General features: G+C 38.5%; 1 protein-coding gene across 4 annotated transcripts in view; it reads left to right on the plus strand.

Annotated features, from left to right (window-relative positions):
- LOC122808806 (alpha-2-macroglobulin-like) overlaps window positions 1–17,859 on the plus strand; it is a 2,637,399-nt gene that overhangs the window by 255,169 nt on the left and 2,364,371 nt on the right. For all 4 annotated transcript variants that reach the window (XM_044079865.1, XM_044079862.1, XM_044079863.1 and 1 more), the window contains exon 4: window positions 15,485–15,537. In XM_044079865.1, coding sequence (XP_043935800.1) covers window positions 15,485–15,537 — 53 coding nt within the window. The remainder of the gene's footprint in view (window positions 1–15,484; window positions 15,538–17,859) is intronic.

Consider the following 17,859-nt stretch of genomic DNA (forward strand, 5'->3'; position numbering starts at 1 on the left):
GAAACTCTGTGAGTTGGCGTTATTTTTTTTGTCTGCTGTCCTTTCGATGGAATGCACATCAGACAATGGACACACAACCAAATGGAGGTAAAATGAAAAAAATAGATCATTATTTAGATCTTTTTCTAAGGTTTCCCACTCATACTTCAGTCGCTGTGAGAGAATGCCTCAGGATTTTGGGTCTCATGGCATCTATGAATCTTGTGATATCACTGGCAAGACTCCACATGACAAAGATACAGTGGTATCTGAAATCTCTTTGGTCCCAGTATCAACACCCTTTAGCTTTTCATATCCCAGTACAGGGTGTTGTCAGAAGAGCAATTACTCGGTGGGGACAAACAATATCCTTAAATCTAGGTCTCCCCTTCTCTTTACCAACAAACGTAAGAGAGATCTACGGGACTATGAATATGGTTGGGCTTTCCTTTGGATAGCAAATAATCATCCTGTTCATTAGGTTGCACAATGTCATTCTAGGAAGTCCTTAAAAATACAGAATAGAGTTTCTTTTATGTCAGTTGCTTTGGGTGTTTCTATGGATTTTGGTTTGGATGAGAAATCTTTTCCTTTGCTACCAGCTCGGGAGCCATTAAATCTTGAATGAAACTATCAGAATGGCCATCTGGATCTAGAGAGAGAATTTCAATCTGCGAAAATGAGGGAGGAATCAACCAGAAACATTTACCTGCATGAGAGGGTCAAAAACGGTTTAAGCGAGGCAAATGACAATAATATATCTGTAATTATCGTTCGTTGGTTTTGAATATTTTTGGTATTGAGTTAACTGAAACTCAAAGACATGTTGGAGTATGGACTTAAGTTTATTCTGACCGTTTTACCACAAATGCATATTTTAAAATGTGAGATTTTTAGATTAATATATAAATTGCATTTATTGTATTTTTTTGAATGTTATGGGGGAGTTTGAATAGTTTAAACAATTTAAACAATGTTGATTATAGGCAATAGGAAGTTCACCTTGGGGATCACTTCAGTGGACTTGCTTGACAGTGGCACTGGGAGCTAACTTGGGTGGCATGATGTCAGGGAATCTTCTTGGGCCAGGCTTATATAGGCTTCAGGGCCATTAGCCTAGTACACACCTATGAAACTATGATTATTTGAGTGAAGTTTCTGATAATGGTGATGAGGACACCAGTTTTTATTCTTGTTTGTCTGATCGGGGGGGGGGGTGATCATAGTGTTAGTGCCTATAGTCATTTAGATACTACAAAGATTATTTGTAAGAGGCATCCTTTCAAACACGAGGGCATCCAACAATTTTAGGTATGATTAATTTTGCAGTTGTCTCAGCTTAAAAAAGTTTATGTTGGCAAAACAGAATACTCAGTATAATTTGTCTAAGAAGGAGTGGGGCGAATTACAATTATTTTCTAAAAATGACAGTTTAGTTATTAAACCATCTAACAAAGGTAATACAATTGTTATGAACTGTTTCCAATATTTACAAATGTGTTTGTCACACTTACAAGATGATCAAGTTTATGAAGTAGTTGATGTCACAGATTGTAATAGGGCTACTGCGGATTATGTTGAATTTTTGGAAAAATTTTGAGGACTAGGGTATTTTTCTCAGGCTTATTTAGATAACTAAATTTCAAGTTTCTGAAAGTGAGTTAGCAGTATTTTATTGCCTTCCTAAGGTGCATAAAAATGTCTCAAATCCTCCTGGGAGACCAATAGTGTCAGCCTGTAAGTATTTATTTACACAGTATGGGTACATTTTTGCATGAATGTTTGTTACCATATGTCCTGAAGTTACCTTCTTATATTAGGGACAGTAGTGACTTTCTGGATAAAATTTCTGACATAGAACGATCAGATGATATGCTTTTAATGTGGGTCTAGAGGCTAAGTATTTTTTTTTGGGAGATATCCTGTTGTCTATTTGTATATTAGAACTTTAATATTTTTTGTTTGACCAATAATTTTTTTTTTGTATTTAATAATTGGAAATATCACCACTTACAGGGGACCACAATGGGGGCATCGTTTGCCTCCATATATGCCAATTTAGTTATGGGTCTGTACAAGTTAGAATGTCTTTATCAATGTAATTTTTAATAGATTTGTGGTTAAATATTATCAGTTTATTGATGATTTAATTTTTATTTGTAAAGATGGATTAGATTTAGTTTATGATTTTTATCAGAAGTTACAAAGTAATCAATTTTTTGTTTGTTTAATGGTTTGCAGTTTGGAAGCCAGATTACTTTTTTGGATGTTAATTTATCTTTATCTTCTGGGGGTCATTTGTTTACATCTGGGCATAGAAAATTTTTGGATGGAGGACAGTTTTTAGACGGTCGTAGTTGCCATCCACCCCATGTGTTAGCTGCTCTACCTTATGGTGAGTGTGTTCATCTTAGGAGATTTTGTAACAATGATAATGATTATTTAGATGAAATAAATAGGATGTCCTCCTTGTTTTTTCTACTGAGTATGATTCAAGACTTATTGAAATTGCTATTAAGAAAATGTTTGATGGGACAGTATCTAGGAGCGTACATGTTGAGGATTTTGAGTTAAATTATGCCCCTGTGTTCTGGTCAATGTAGTGGTAATAAAAGGAAAATTTACTTTGTGACCGTGTATAATGTTTTGAGTTCTGAGGTGGTAGCTTTAGTTAAATATTATTGGAATTTTTTATTTAGATTTAAAGACTTGTCAGCTGTATTATATCCTTTTCCTAATTTTTCGTACAAACAAGGCAGAAATTTTAAGAGATATTTTGGTTCGTCACATCTTTTCTGTGCCCTCTGATGTACCCTATAGGTGTCCCACATTGTTGGGTGCTTAACCATGTGGACATTGTTGCTTTTGTAAATATGCAGCTAAGCCATTTGACTACTTAAATGGGTTTCCTTTGCTATACTTCTGATTTATGTAGTTGTAACATGGAGAGTGTTATGTATGCTTTAGAGTGTCCATGTGTGTTGATATATGTAGGTGAGAGCAAAAGAAAATTTAAGTTGAGGTTGCAGGAATATATCAGAAATATTAAACAGGAGAAGTTGGTGAGTCTTGTTGCTCAACATATTTTATAATATCATGACTCTAATCCTAGTAGCCTAAAAGCAACTGTTTTAGAAAAGGTGTCTGTCACTCGCCAGGTCAGGATAAAACAGGAAAACAGGGTGGGTTCTTGTTCAAGCAGCTTTATTACATGCAAACACATCAGTGAGTGAGGTTAGGTAACTTTAACTTATAAACAAACTAGCTATCATGCACATAGATGTTAACACTCTGGCTGCATCTTCAAAATGGCACTGAAGCTAACACATGCTCGGTATTTATATGCACACACAGATCTTGGAAATGCTTCTTAAAGGTGCAGCACACCTGTTATTCTACATCCTCCCTCTTTGAGAAAATGAGTTAGACATTGTCAGTGACATTGATAAAAATGCAATTTATGCAGGAATAGTTTTCATCAAGCAATTATCCAAATATAGATACATATATACAACTATGTCCAAGTTGCTACGTATTTCACACTAAGCTTTGAAATGCGACCATATCGTGTGACATAAAATTTGGGTCTGGTTTAGCAACTGTGATTTGCTGATTGTTCCATCTTAGGAACATTGCAATCATCTGCCGGAACAGTATCAGGAGTCAAGACCCGTTCTGGAACAGGAATACCATCTGGATTGCTCTGAGAGTTAGAGTCTTTATCACAGGAATGATGCAGCAATATCAGTTCTACTACAGGAAGAAGATGTCTGTGATTTCTCCTGTACTCCACATCCTCGGATTTAACAAAATAGGATTTCATCTCTGCACAAATACTTTGACCAATCCAGTCGAAACCTTTCGCGTTTGTATCCTCACTGTCTCTCCTTTTTTCAACGGGTGAAGAAATCTGCTCGATTTATCTTAGCTGGACTTTTGGAAAGAACATTTTCTTGATAACTGGGCTTTGATTGCTTTGTTGTTTTTAGCTTTGGGCCTCAATAAACTAGAACTGATAGGCAATGTTGTTCTGGTTTGCCTAGAAAGAAGTCTCTGAGCAGGTGAGCCAAGTATATTGTCACAGGGTATTTTTCAGAGACTGAGTAGATTAAAAAAAAACATTGGTATTATCGCGCTTTGACTTCTCAAGTAATTGCTTTGCACTCTGTACTGTGCGTTCAGCAAGTCCATTTGATTGAGGATACTCTGGACTACTAGTAACATGTACGAAGTTCCATTCCCTGGCAAATTTTTGAAACAATTGACTGGTAAATTAGATTTCTGTGGACTGTCATGGACTGAGAAATGAGATTTCAACTTAGTAATGACTGTAGCAGAAGTTAGATTGGGTAGTAGATCGATCTCGAGCCAATTCGAATAAGAGTCTACCAGTACTAATGTTGTTTGTTCCATTCAAATATGTCAGTAGCTACAATTGACCAAGGTAGTTCAAGCACTTGACTTAGCTGAAGTGGTTCTTTTTGCAAATGCTGTTTAGTACTATTTCATACTGAACAGGAAGAAAGTACTTTATCAATGTCTTTTGCTAGAGAAGTCCAAAACACTAGTCCTCTCGCCCTTCTCTTAGTAGATTCGGAACCTGGGTGACCACAATGCAAAATCTGAATATATTCTTGTTGTAAGGAAGCAGGAACAACAATTTTAGGACTTTTGAAAGTAATGGCATCTTCCATCAACAACTCATCTCTCTAAGGAAAGTAAGTTTGCACTTTGGGTGGTACACTAGATTGTTTTGACGGCCATCCAACACTGATATAGTGACTGAGCTTCTGTAAGACTGGATCAGTCATTGTATGATCTCTTTGCTCATCAAGTCTTGTGGTAGAAAAATTACACACTTTCATGACATCAAAGTCAAAATTCTCTGCGTCAAGCTGTTCTGTTGTATTTCTGGGCAAACTGGATAAGGTATCAGCCAGATAAAGATATTTTTCTTTCATATAGATCATTTTGAAGTTGTACTTTTGCAATTTAAGTATCATTCTTTGTAATCTCACATGTGCTGAATGCATAGGCTTCTTTAGAATAGTAAGCAAAGGTTGGTGATCAGTTTCAATCTTGATATCTTGACCATAGATATAATCATGAAACTTGGAACATGCAAACATTATGGCCAAAGTTCTTTCTCAATTTGAGCATATTGCATCTCAGTCTGGGTAAGTGTTCTAGATGAGTAGCCTACTAGCCTGTCTTCTTGAAGAATAACTGCACCTAAACTAAATTCTGAAGCTTCGCTGGAAAGAGTTAATGGTTTGTTGACATAGTATCTTAACTTTGGAGGGGCAGCAGTTTTCAGCTTTTGAGTTTCAAATGCTTTCTGATGCTCTTGTTTGGCATCTACTTCTCTGAAGTACAGGCCAACACTAAGGGACTCTGGCTAGCAAAGTTCGCAGATGACTGCAAACTGGGAGCCATTATTGAATCCCCAAATGATGTGGATATTCTACAAAAGGGCCTTACAGAAACAGATGCTTGGTGCCAGCGTCATGGGCTCAAGCTTAATGCCAAGAAATGTATAGTTATCCCCTTTGGGAAACAACATGTACCCATGAATTACCACATAGGTGGCAGTACACTAAACACTGAAAGTGTGATGAGAGACTTAGGGACACAGGAGGACAGTGGTCTCACCTTCGATAACTACACTGCCACAACAGTCAGTAAATCCTTCTGTATGGCACACCTCATCACTTAGGGCTTTTCATCCAGAAAAAAAGGAGGTCATTGTCCCACTATACTCATCCCTCATTAGACACATTATAGAGTACAATGCTCCATTTGGTATGTACCTCACAAGACATCTGCAACAGCTGGAAAGGCCGTAGAAATACCTCGCTAAAAGAATCATAGGCCTAAAGCAGATGCATTATGCTGACCATCTAAAAAAACTCCAGCTATACTCTGTGGCATATCGTCTACTCAGAGGCGATCTCTGCTTAACATACAAGGCCATGTCAAACCCTGAGCTGCTGGACATGCTCCATTTAAACAAATCCCAATCCCTCAGAGCCACACGCTCCAGGGATCTAAACCTTGTCATCACAATGAACAAAACATGCTGGAGGGATAGATTCCTGACCCAGAGAATCCTCATACCCTGGAATAGACTGCCCATACATGTCAAGCAGAGTGCCTCCTTGGCCCTCTTCAAAAGGAACCTTGACTATTGGATGGGAGATAGGAAATTCACCCTGGGGATCACGGCAGTCACCCTGCCAGACAGGGGTTCAGGGAAGTAAATATTGTGGGAAGAAATATCCAGGGAATTGTTATGGCTAGGCTTGTATAGGCCCTAGGGCTGATAGCCGAGTACCAGCCAATGAACCTATGAACCTATGCTGTTCGAGCCATGACCATGTAACATTTTTACATGGGAGCTCTCTCAAAGGAGCTGTCAATTCACTGAAGTCTGGTATAAACTTGCCTACATAGTTGACCATACCAAGAAAGCATTGTAGAGCTTGCACATTGTCTGGTGCTGGCATTTCAAGAATGTCTGCTTGCTTGGATGGGTATGGTCACAAGCCAATACTTGTAAATAAATGAGCAGCATATGTAATTTCTGGTAGTCTGAATTTGCACTTCCGAGGATTGAGCTTCAAGTTCACTTCACATGCTATGTCTAGAACTCTCTTAGGATGAAGACTCTTACAAATATGCACGAATACACACACTTGTACATACACATATACATGTGTCTGAAATGTATGCCAGTACCTGTAATAGCACAACAAGCATCTGTATCACTGAACTTTGCGAAATAAATTTCCTGGGCACTGTAATACTCTGAAATCACTTTACTGTAAAAGCCACTTGCCTTGAGATTTTACTGTACAAGCTGTTTATCTCGAAATTACTTTATTGCAAAAGTCATTTATCATCATTTTAAGAAACATTTTGAACAACTGCACAGTGCAAATAATTGGACAATAGAAGCTGAGGGTAAGAAACATTTCGAAGTAACTGTACTTTGAAAATAAACTATCTCGAAGGGCACTTTACAAATAAACTATCTCAGAGTAATTGTAATTTGTGAATAAACTGTTTCGATGTAATTGCACTTTGCAAGGAACTGGGCAGAAGAAGCTCAAAGGGAGAAATGCTTCAAAATAACTGCACTTTGCAAATAAATAGTACACAGTACACTGAAACGTTCCCAAAATGTCTGTACTTTGCCAAATAACTCTGTACAGTGCATGAGACACTCTGTAATGGTGGCACTCTGCAAATAGACCCACCCAGGCACAAGAAACTTTTTGAAATAGCTGTACTTGACTGCACTACACAAAAGAGTTGCACTTTGCATTCAACAAACTCTTCAGAGTAAATGCACTGTAATAAACACACACTGTAAGCACTATTACACACTTTGAGATACTTCAAACAACTCTAGTTATGCTATTGAAGGCTTCAATAAATGCAAAGTAGTAATTTATGCCAAAACACATGCAGTCGCCTTGCTTTATTTATGCTCAATGTGCCCTTTTCTGCCCTTTCTATTATATTTGTTTTGCTCATTAAATCTTTTAATGAGCCCTTTATGCCCTTTTGCTATATTCGTTTTGCTCATTTAAACTCTTTTCAGGCTCATTATACTTTCTTGCGCTGTTTTTAACTCTAAACATGCTCGTTTTACAATTCTGAGGTACTTCTGAACCCGTTATGTACTTTTCTGATGCTCGTTTTATCAAATAACTCAGTTTCAAACATTTTGTTTGATTAATGAGCTTTTTTATGCTTCTTGTTTGTTTAATAAACATTTCTGTGCTATTTGTTTGCATAATAATATGTTTTATGCCCTTGTAATTCTGTTTTACCTCTTTTTAATAAATAAATCATTTGCACATGTTTTCTTTACCTTGACTTGTTTCTGGCCCTTTTCTGCTGTCTGTTCCTTTAGTTTGCCTTCGTCATTACCTTTGCACCTCATGACTCTGAAGAATAGTCTTTGCCAACCCGGTTCTAACATCATGTCGCTCACCAGGTCAGGATAAAACAGGGGAACATTGTGGGTTCTTGTTCAAGCAGCTTTATTACATGCAAACACATCATAAATGAGGTTAAGTAACTTTAACTTATAAACAAACTAGCTATCATGCATATCATTGTTAACATTCTGGCTGCACCTTCAAAACTGGCACTGAAGCTAATGTGCTCGGTATTTATATGCACACACAGATCTTAGAAATGCTTCTTAAAGATACAACACACCTGTTATTCTACAGTGTCCTTGCAATTTAATTTAAACAATGTTTGTAAGAGAAGACTTTTGTATAAAGAATCTACATTTATTTTAAAATGTGATCTATGTCCCTCAGGTCTTAATGTGGATTTTAATTGGAGAGTTCTTACTTGATTAGTCAATATTGTTTAATTGGTTAATTTAGATGTGCATATATAGTAGGCTTGTTATTTGTGTATTTTAGTACTCCATGAAGGCTGTGTGTAAGCCAAGGCGCCAGAGTATCATATATTTTGTTATAATAAAGATTAGTGTTTTTATATTTTTATGCATTTTGATTTAATTTGAATGGTTCTTGCCAACTGGTATTTAATTTCCCCTTCTCCTTCCCTGCACCAAAGCAGTCAGTCACCAGAGATGCTTCAGACTTTGCTTGAGGAGCAGCTTCAGGAGAGATAAAAGGGGTTGTGGGACACCAAGGACAGATGCAAGCACATAAGTATAATGGAGATGCTTGCTCTGATCAAGGCAGTCAATTCTCTGAACCATCTTTGGTCCTGGGACTTCTTTAAGTGGTTACAGACAACACCACAGTGATGTGGTACATCAACATTCAAGGGGATGATCAGGTCGTGCCCCCTTTAGAGACTAGTCATTTTAGCTTGGGATATAGTTTCATTGCACAGTCTCACTCTACTGGCATCCTACATTCTGTCAGAGTAAAATTGTGTGGCAGACAAGCTGAACAGGGCCAGGGCAGACCCTCACATATGGAAACTAGATCCAGGGGTCTTGCAAGATTTGATTTGTCTGTACGAGGATCCTAAAGTAGTCCTCTTTGCCTCCTCTCTGAACAATCAGCTGGCAAAATTCTGTCCAGGATTTCATGCAAGAAGGCCTAGAGATCCCTTTTCTTTTCTTTTATTTTCCTTTCTTTCTCCAGGAATGTTGCTATATGCATGATGATCAGGTCGTGCCCCCTTTAGAGACTAGTCATTTTAGCTTGGGATATAGTTTCATTGCACAGTCTCACTCTACTGGCATCCTACATTCTGTCAGAGTAAAATTGTGTGGCAGACAAGCTGAACAGGGCCAGGGCAGACCCTCACATATGGAAACTAGATCCAGGGGTCTTGCAAGATTTGATTTGTCTGTACGAGGATCCTAAAGTAGTCCTCTTTGCCTCCTCTCTGAACAATCAGCTGGCAAAATTCTGTCCAGGATTTCATGCAAGAAGGCCTAGAGATCCCTTTTCTTTTCTTTTATTTTCCTTTCTTTCTCCAGGAATGTTGCTATATGCCTTTTCACTAATATCCAGGGTACTTCTGAAGATTCAGAAGGAGTTCCCCAAGATCATTGTGGTGACTTCTTTCTTGCCCAGGAAACCGTGGTTCTCTTCTTTTTTGGAAATGACCAGGGGCAATTACAGCAAGCTTCTTCACAGAATAGATCTATTTACACAAGAAGAGGGTTGTTTCATACACCCTGACATAAATAATCTTCAACTGACTGCCTGGATAATATGATCTTAATTCCTTTTAGACACTTGTTTTCTAAGGATGTGCAGCAGGTACTAATGGAAGCAAGAAAGCTTGCCACTAGAAAATCATATCTTAGCAAATGAAAAAGATTTTCTAGTTGGTGCCAACAACATAATCAGTACTCATTCGGGGCTAGTTGTTCTCTGGTTTTACAATATTTGTGTGTTACTACACTTTCTTATTCCTCTTTCAAGGTTTCTTTATCAGCCACTTCAGCATGTCTGTAAATGTATCCTTCTCTTTCAAGGCAGTCACAAGTCAAAATGTTGAAAGTGGTTTTGTGTAAGACAAGTACACTGGTGACTCCTCCTTGGGATCTTAATTTTGTGTTAGAAAAACTAACACTCCATTTGAATTAGTTAATCTGTCTGACTTGAGGTTCTTGACATGGACAACAGTTTTACTGATTGCTTTGAGCTCTTCGAGAAGGGTATCTGAGTTGAAAGCTATTATGGTGAGTCAACTCTACCTCATTTTCCATAAAGACAGAGTTTCTTTGAAAACTAATCCTTCTTTTATGGCTGAAGTGGTGTCTGAATTTACATTGTCAATCTATCCATCTCCCTGCTTTCTTTCCTGAACCTAAAAATGAGGGAGAAACGTTATTCCATACCTTGGATGTTCACAGACAACTGGGGTACTATACTGACAGAACTATATCTCTCAGATCATCAGATCAATTGTTCATTTCTTGTGAAGGTAAGAGTAAGAGACAGCATGTGTCAAAACAAGACTATTTCCAAATGGTTATCTTACCTTTTGTTATACTCAGCATGACAAATCTTTTTCAGGCAGGGTGAAAGCCTATTTTACAAGGACCTTGGCTTGTTCTATGGCTTATTGGAAAGGAATGGATTCTAGAAGTGTTATAGAAGCTACTACTTGATTCTCTGTACATACTTTTACAAAGCACTATATGCTTGATTCTTCCTTTAGGTCTAGATCATGCTTTGCTAGGGCCATTCTCCAAGAGCTCCTGGACCCTTCTCCTTCCACCTCCCAAATATCATTAGCTATGGTAATGTACCCATATAGCTAACACTTCTGCAGCAGTGATCAATATGAAGAACACAGTACAGTTGTGTAAGTTGAACTTACCATAACAGTAGATGTTTTAATAATCAGTCCTGCAATAGTCGCTTCCTCCTCCCATTCCTCTTGTTTTTTGGTGTTTTTATGCCAGGTGTGGACATTTATTTTTTGCTATTCCTAGCCGTCTATTTTCATGGCTGAGTCTCCCTCTCTCTGCTGGCAGGAGAGCTCTGAAGGGCTTTGCACCCAGACTTGTCTTTTAGTTAGCTCAGCTGAAGCTACTTGACACTTTGGGAGTGGGAAGGTGCCCTGTAGCTTTGCCCAGCTGTTATATCCATGGCAGGATAGCAGTGATCATTCAAACATCTGCTGTTATGGTATGTTCAACTTACACAACTGTACTTGTGTTACTATCCTCTTGCTTATTCCTCTATAAAGGTTCAGCTGGTGACCACTTCTGCTTGTCTGTCCATGCATTCTCCCCTTTCATCTCTATTTGTGGTAAAACAGTTTTTGAAAGGATTTTACATTTGAAATGTCACCATAAACAGGTTAGTTCTCCTTGGGATCTTAACTTTCTACTGGAAGAGTTAGCAGTGTCTCCATTTGAATGTCTAATCGGGCTGATTTGAGGTTCATGACTCAGAAAACTGTACTTGTCATTGCTCTGACATCTACAAGAAGAGTATCTGAGGTGCAAGCTCTTATGATGAGTGAGTCCTTTGTCATATTCCATAGGGGTAGGGTCTCATTAAGAACAAACCCCTCTTTTACACCCAAAGCAGTTTCAGAGTTTACCTTAAATCAAGCCATATATCTCTGAGTTTTCTATCCAGATCCTAAGAAACAAGGAGAAAGGATTCTGCATACTCTGGATGTACATGGGCAGCTCAGATACAATGGCATACATACATTAATAGAAAAGAAAACAAACCATGTTAATATTTTATTTACATACATTATGCATTACATTTGTTTTCTTTATAACAACTGTCATTTAGTCTGTTACATAAATTGCTGTATTCCTGCCTTCCATTAAACCTCACTCCTCCTCCTGAAAATTATTCTATATGTATTGTTCCCACAAATTCCATTTATTTCTATTTAATGTGCTCCTTTCCTTTAGATTCCTCTTCCAGTTCTTTTATTTCTTTTACAATATTCAGTACTTCTAACACAGTTGGTTTATACTTTGATTTCCATTTTTCTAGTGAATGCTTTTTTGGCTACCAATAGAATTAAACTTAATAAGGCCTTACTATGTCTAGGCAATTCAGATATTGTGTCTCAGCTGAAAAGAGTCATTTCATTAGTTACTGCCATTTGATGCTCTAATATTTCTGACAAAGTATTCTGAAGGGAGTTTTGGAAAAGCCGACCAACTGTTTATTTTTTATCATAGGACAAAGAAGGGACATTGCATGTCTAAACAGACAATCTGTTGTTGTCCTCTATCTCCTTTTGTTGTACATTGTATAACATAACTGTTTTAAATAGCATTTTGTTATGTCATAGAGTACTGTTGGTGGTGGAAAGGTAGCACACTTGCCTATGGTGCAGAAGGCAGTGGGCTTTGTCCTCACACCAGGTAGATGGATTACTGACACTGCTGTGCAGCATAAGAATGATGCTACACTCCTTAGTGTGTCATCCTTTGGATGGGAAGTTAAATTGAGGTCCCGATCTCTTGAGTTGGTGGTAGTTCAGGTGTTGTAAAGGACCCCATGGCACCTACTGAATAGAATAGGAGACTTTCCCCAATTTCCTGGCCAGAATTTCCCTTAGTAGTATAAATACCACCTCAGGTCTCCCTGAAAAAAGGCTGCTAGCTTAGTGGGACTAACCTGGTCAACAAAGTATAAATAAAATATTCTACTAGAGACTTGCCTTTTTCGATGGCATAATGGAAAGGGGTGAACTCTAGAAGCATTCTAATGTCTGCTATGTAGTCCTCTCTACAAACTTTTACAAAGCATTACAAACTGGATTCCTTTCCCAGGTCAAGAACAGGCTTTGCTACCATTCTCCACATTGCATAGGCTTTAGTAATCAACCCATATAGCTTAAAGGCTACTGTAGGAATGAGAATGATGAATATAGTACAGCTATGTAAGTTGCACTTACCCAAAACAGTAAATGTTCAAATTCCTCACTGCTGCAGTAGACGCATCTACCCTCTGTCCCCATACTGTTGTATATATGTGATTGGGATATAAAGTAGGGTTCTTTTATGTTTATATATTTCTTGGTTACTATTGTTTTTTTTTTGGTTCAGGATTGTTAGACTCCCCCCCCCATCTTTCTCTCAGTATGGGCAAGAAGTCTTCACACTGACCGCTGAGTTCCGTCTTTAGGACAAGCCAATCAAAAGTCAGAGCTTTGTGAAACTAGCAGGTTGTTTTTTCCTGTGCAGAATGCAACCCATGTAGCCTAAAGAGTACTGCAGCAGTGAGGAATTCTAACAGGGTTCTATCAAGGAATTTCCATTTTGTGCTCACAAGCTATTAGTGCTACCCCCCCCTCCCCCTCCCCCACGGACAACTGTCAATAATAGATGGACACATCTCTCAAAATGCTGCCCTCCAAGCACTTAATAAATGTAAGTACATTTTCGGCTGCCCCTGTGAAGGTATTAAATATATTATTTTTAGAATAACGATATTGCACCTGTTAAAGGCATTCATTTAGATAATGGTGGACATAATTTGACCTGAAAAAAATCAATGTTGTTGTGATGCACAGAAAAAAATGTATTCAGTAGAGTACAAAGAGTGTGCCTAGCCACACCCTTGAATTCTAACACTATTGCTATGCAACTTGCACATCTGTACTTTGCAACCCCCAGACACTTTGGCTGCCTCTTTCACCTCACTCTAGCTATGTGTCTCTTTGTATGGCAGCAGTAGCTTGAGCAGAAAGTCTTCAAAAAGTGGAAGTCAGCAGTTTAGACTACACTACTTCAATACACATACCTTGATACAAATAAATAAACCACAAGCTGCAATCATTTAAGTAATGAAATTCTGTATTTGGAATAAATAAAAATTAAGCAATGTATGTTTAAAATTAACGGTACAGCCTTTAAGCTTTACACCTGTACAAAAATACAAAATATATGATTTTAGACAGACAGCTGGCATAATGATGCAGGTTTCTATCAACATTTAGTGTCCTATCAGAGACATTAGCTAAGTGATTTAGGGAATTCCAACGTCATCTAATTTAGAAGTCCAGATAGCAGTTGCATAGTTTCAAAAGGAGTTATTAGTTTAAGATGTGCTTCAGGAATACAGTTCCTTTGTACTCACTCCAGAAGCAATGCAGTAACTAATGATGAATAGTCTCTGTCTGCTTAAAAGACTATTTGGCAATATTTCCTATGTTTCTTCCACTTGAATGAAAAGTTTCCTGTTTCTACAGTCATATATCTCTATATTTCATGGAGAGTCCAAATATGGTGATATATTTTTATCTGAAGTAACATTTCAAGGAACACCAAGCTTTAAGCTGTGAAAAAGTATGCATATTTGAGAAACCAGTCAATTTTTAATAGCTTTGCTGCATTTTGACAGAAAACAGTTCAGTAGTCTGTATAGTTCACATTTTACATGTTCTAAGATTTAGTGGAAATAGCCAGTTTTATTTACATTTTTTAATGACAAAAATTAAATTTATTTCAGGGTACTACAGCTTTCTGTGGTTTAATGAAAGACAGTTGCAAACTTTATAGACAATATTTCCACTATGAAGATTACTTATAGTATAGTAACACTCCTCTACAGAGGAGATTTTTGAACACCATAGCCTGCAGAGTAGCCCATATGTTAGGTGCTGTTTTACACTGTTAAAAGGTTCCAGTCTAAGGGTAGGACTGAATATATAGGGCTTTACACCATGCACACTTGTATTTGAGAAATGTGGAGTGAAGAAGCTGTTTAACAATATGTACTTTATTGTTACTTCATGCTTTGGGCAGTACGTCATCAAAGGAGAGAGACATCACTGTTTTACACTGTTTTCTGAATTTTAACTCTCGTTTTATAGATTTCTAACAGAAAGAGATAGTGCCTTGAAATATTGTGGTCTGTTTCTGGCATTTGACCTCAGCGGGGTTAAGGCTATGAATTGTTAACAAGAAGCATCTTGTAGTTCCATTTGCAAATGGTCGGACTCTGAACAAGTCTGCAGACTACACAGTGCCACTGAGTTATTCCTGAAAAATGAGTGTGTGTGCCCAGTGGGCATACCTGGTGAATAAGTGATGCCTAATAAAGCAATCTGCACATCCAGCATAGGATATTTATAGGGTACTCAGCTATTCCTGCTGCTTTAATGCAGCCAGCTTCCTCTCATTTGAGAAATGCATATATGATGTGACATCTTAGTAATATTATGATGCACCAAGTAATTTTCTTCCTGTGAAGTAACAAATGGCATATTCAGACTCTTCATTTGAGTATGACAGTTTTGATAATGTAAACTGTAGAATTAATGCAGTGCCTGTAACAAATCTTTCATGTCAACCCAAGAAGAATGTTTGGAAATTCATTCCCTATCCTCTACCAAAATCCTAAAGTAAGCATGAAAAATATTGCTGTATAAATAGATGTCTGGAATACAAGTAATTCCTAAGCTAAATGAGTGTTGGTTGAAAAAGAAACATTGCTTTTATTTTAATAAGCAACCCTTGATGTTCAATTCTGAAAAAAAATGTTTCTTTTATATTTAGTGAAGTTCCGTGTTGTGAGTTTGGATCAGAACTTCATTCCACAACAGCTGAAGGTAAGGTATTCAGACAATGAAACTGTGGATTATTAAAGCAGAACAGTTGCAGTTCAGAACTAGACTGTACATGTATGTGGCAGGTGATGTTAACCATCTGCATGTCGGCATCCTGTGCTATCAAATAGAGATGCAGATACACACACACACACACACACACACACACACACACACGCACGCACACACACACGCACGCACGCACACACACACACACACACACGCACTTGCTTACTATTTATGTATTTACTTACTTATCTATTTATTTATGAAATATATGGGGCCTGAGATGTAACAAATGAAAAATCTAATACTTTTGGTTTTGGGAATGTGTTTTGTGGCCTGTTGTGCATTAGTTGCCCAATAATTCCATATATGAAGTTTAAGTAGGATTCTATGAGCTAAGTCTTGTGTTTTTTTTTTTTTGTTCATGTTGTTCTGAGGTGACTTCTTGTTTTTAGATTTTTATCGGCCGAGACCTGGGTTAACAATGACTACCACCAGTACTGTTAGCCAACAGGTTGCTGGTGGAAATTGGGCTACTGTTGGTCAAAGAAGGAGAAGGAGAAGAAGATGGGGAAGGCATGCCCAAAGGCAGAAAGAGAGGAGGAAGGTTAGGAGTGTAGTAGTGAGGGTAGGAACTTTGAATGTCAGCAGTATGACTGGTATAGGGAAAGAACTGGCTGATATGATGGAGAGAAGGAAGGTTGATATATTGTGTGTGTAAGAGACCAGATGGAAGGGGAGTGAGGCCAGGTGTATAGGAGGCAGGTTCAAATTGTTCTATCATGGTGTGAATGGGGGGAGAAATGGGGTAGGGGTTATCCTGAAGGAACAGTATGCCAAGAGTGTTTTGGAGGTGAAAAGAGTGTCAGATAGAGTGATGTTTATGAATCTGGAAATTGATGGCGTAATGATGAATGTTGTTAGTGCATACGCTCCACAAGTTGGGTGTGCGATGGATGAGAAAGAAAAATTTTGGAGTGAGTTGGATGAAGTGGCGGTGAGTGTACCCAAGGGTGAAAGACTGGTGACTGGAGCGGATTTCAGTGGGCATGTTGGTGAATGGAACAGAGGGGATGAGGAAGTGATGGGCAGGTATGGTGTTAAGGAGAGGAATGCAGAAGGTCAGATGGTAGTGGATTTTGCGAAAAGGATAGACATGGCTGTGTTGAATACGTATTTTAAGAAGAGGGAGGAGGATAGGGTGACGTACAAGAGTGAAGGAAGATGCACACAGGTGGATTATATCCTATGCAGAAGGGCCAGTCTAAAGGAGAGTGGAGACTGTAAAGTGCTGACAGGTGAAAGTGTAGTTAGGCAGCATAGAATGGTGGTCTGTAGGATGATGTTGGTGATCAAGAAGAGGAAGACAAGTGTGAGAGCAGTGCCAAGGATCAAATGGTGGAAGTTGAAAAAGGGTGATTGTGAGCTGGAGTTCAGGGAAGAGTTAAAACAGGCACTGGGGGGCAGTGAAGAGTTACCGAATAGCTGGGTAACTACAGCAGAGATGGTAAGGGAGACAGCTAATAAGGTGCTTGGTATGACATCTGGACAGAGGAAGGAGGACAAGGAGACCTGGTGGTGGAATGAGGAAGTACAGGACAGTATACAGAGGAAGAGGCTGGCGAAGAAGAAGTGGGATTGTCAGCGAGATGAAGAAAGTAGGAGTATAAGGAGATGAGGAGCATGGTGAAGAGAGAGGTGGCAAACGCTAAGGATAAGGCATATGGAGAGTTGTATAAAAGGTTGAACACTAAAGAGGGAGAAAAAGACCTGTACTGATTGGCTAGATAGAGGGATCGAGCTGGGAAAGATGTGCAGCAGGTAAGGGTGATAAAGGATAGTGAGGGAAACGTACTCACAAGCGAGGAGAGTGTGTTGAGCAGATGGAAAGAGTACTTTGAGGGGCTGATGAATGAAGAGAATGAGAGAGAGAGAAGGTTGGATGATGTGGGGATAGTGAATCAGGAAGTGAAACAGATTAGCAAGGAGGAAGTAAGCTATGAAGAGGATGAAGAATGGAAAGGCTGTTGGTCCAGATGACATACCAGTGGAAGCATGGAGGTGCTTAGGAGAAATGGCAGTGGAGTTCTTAACCAGATAGTTTAATGAAATCTTGGAAAGTCAGAGGATGCCTGAGGAGTGGAGAACAAGTGTTTTGGTACCTATTTTTTAAGAATAAGGGTGATGTACAGAGTTGTAGCAACTACAGAGGGATAAAACTTATCAGTCACAGCTTGAAGTTATGGGAAAGAGTAGTGGAAGGTAGGTTAAGAAGGGAGGTGATGATTAGTGATCAGCAGTATGGTTTCATGCTGGGAA

This window comes from Protopterus annectens, chromosome 8.part0, assembly GCF_019279795.1.
Source record: "Protopterus annectens isolate FY-2018-M chromosome 8.part0, PAN1.0, whole genome shotgun sequence".
NCBI lineage: Eukaryota > Metazoa > Chordata > Ceratodontiformes > Protopteridae > Protopterus > Protopterus annectens.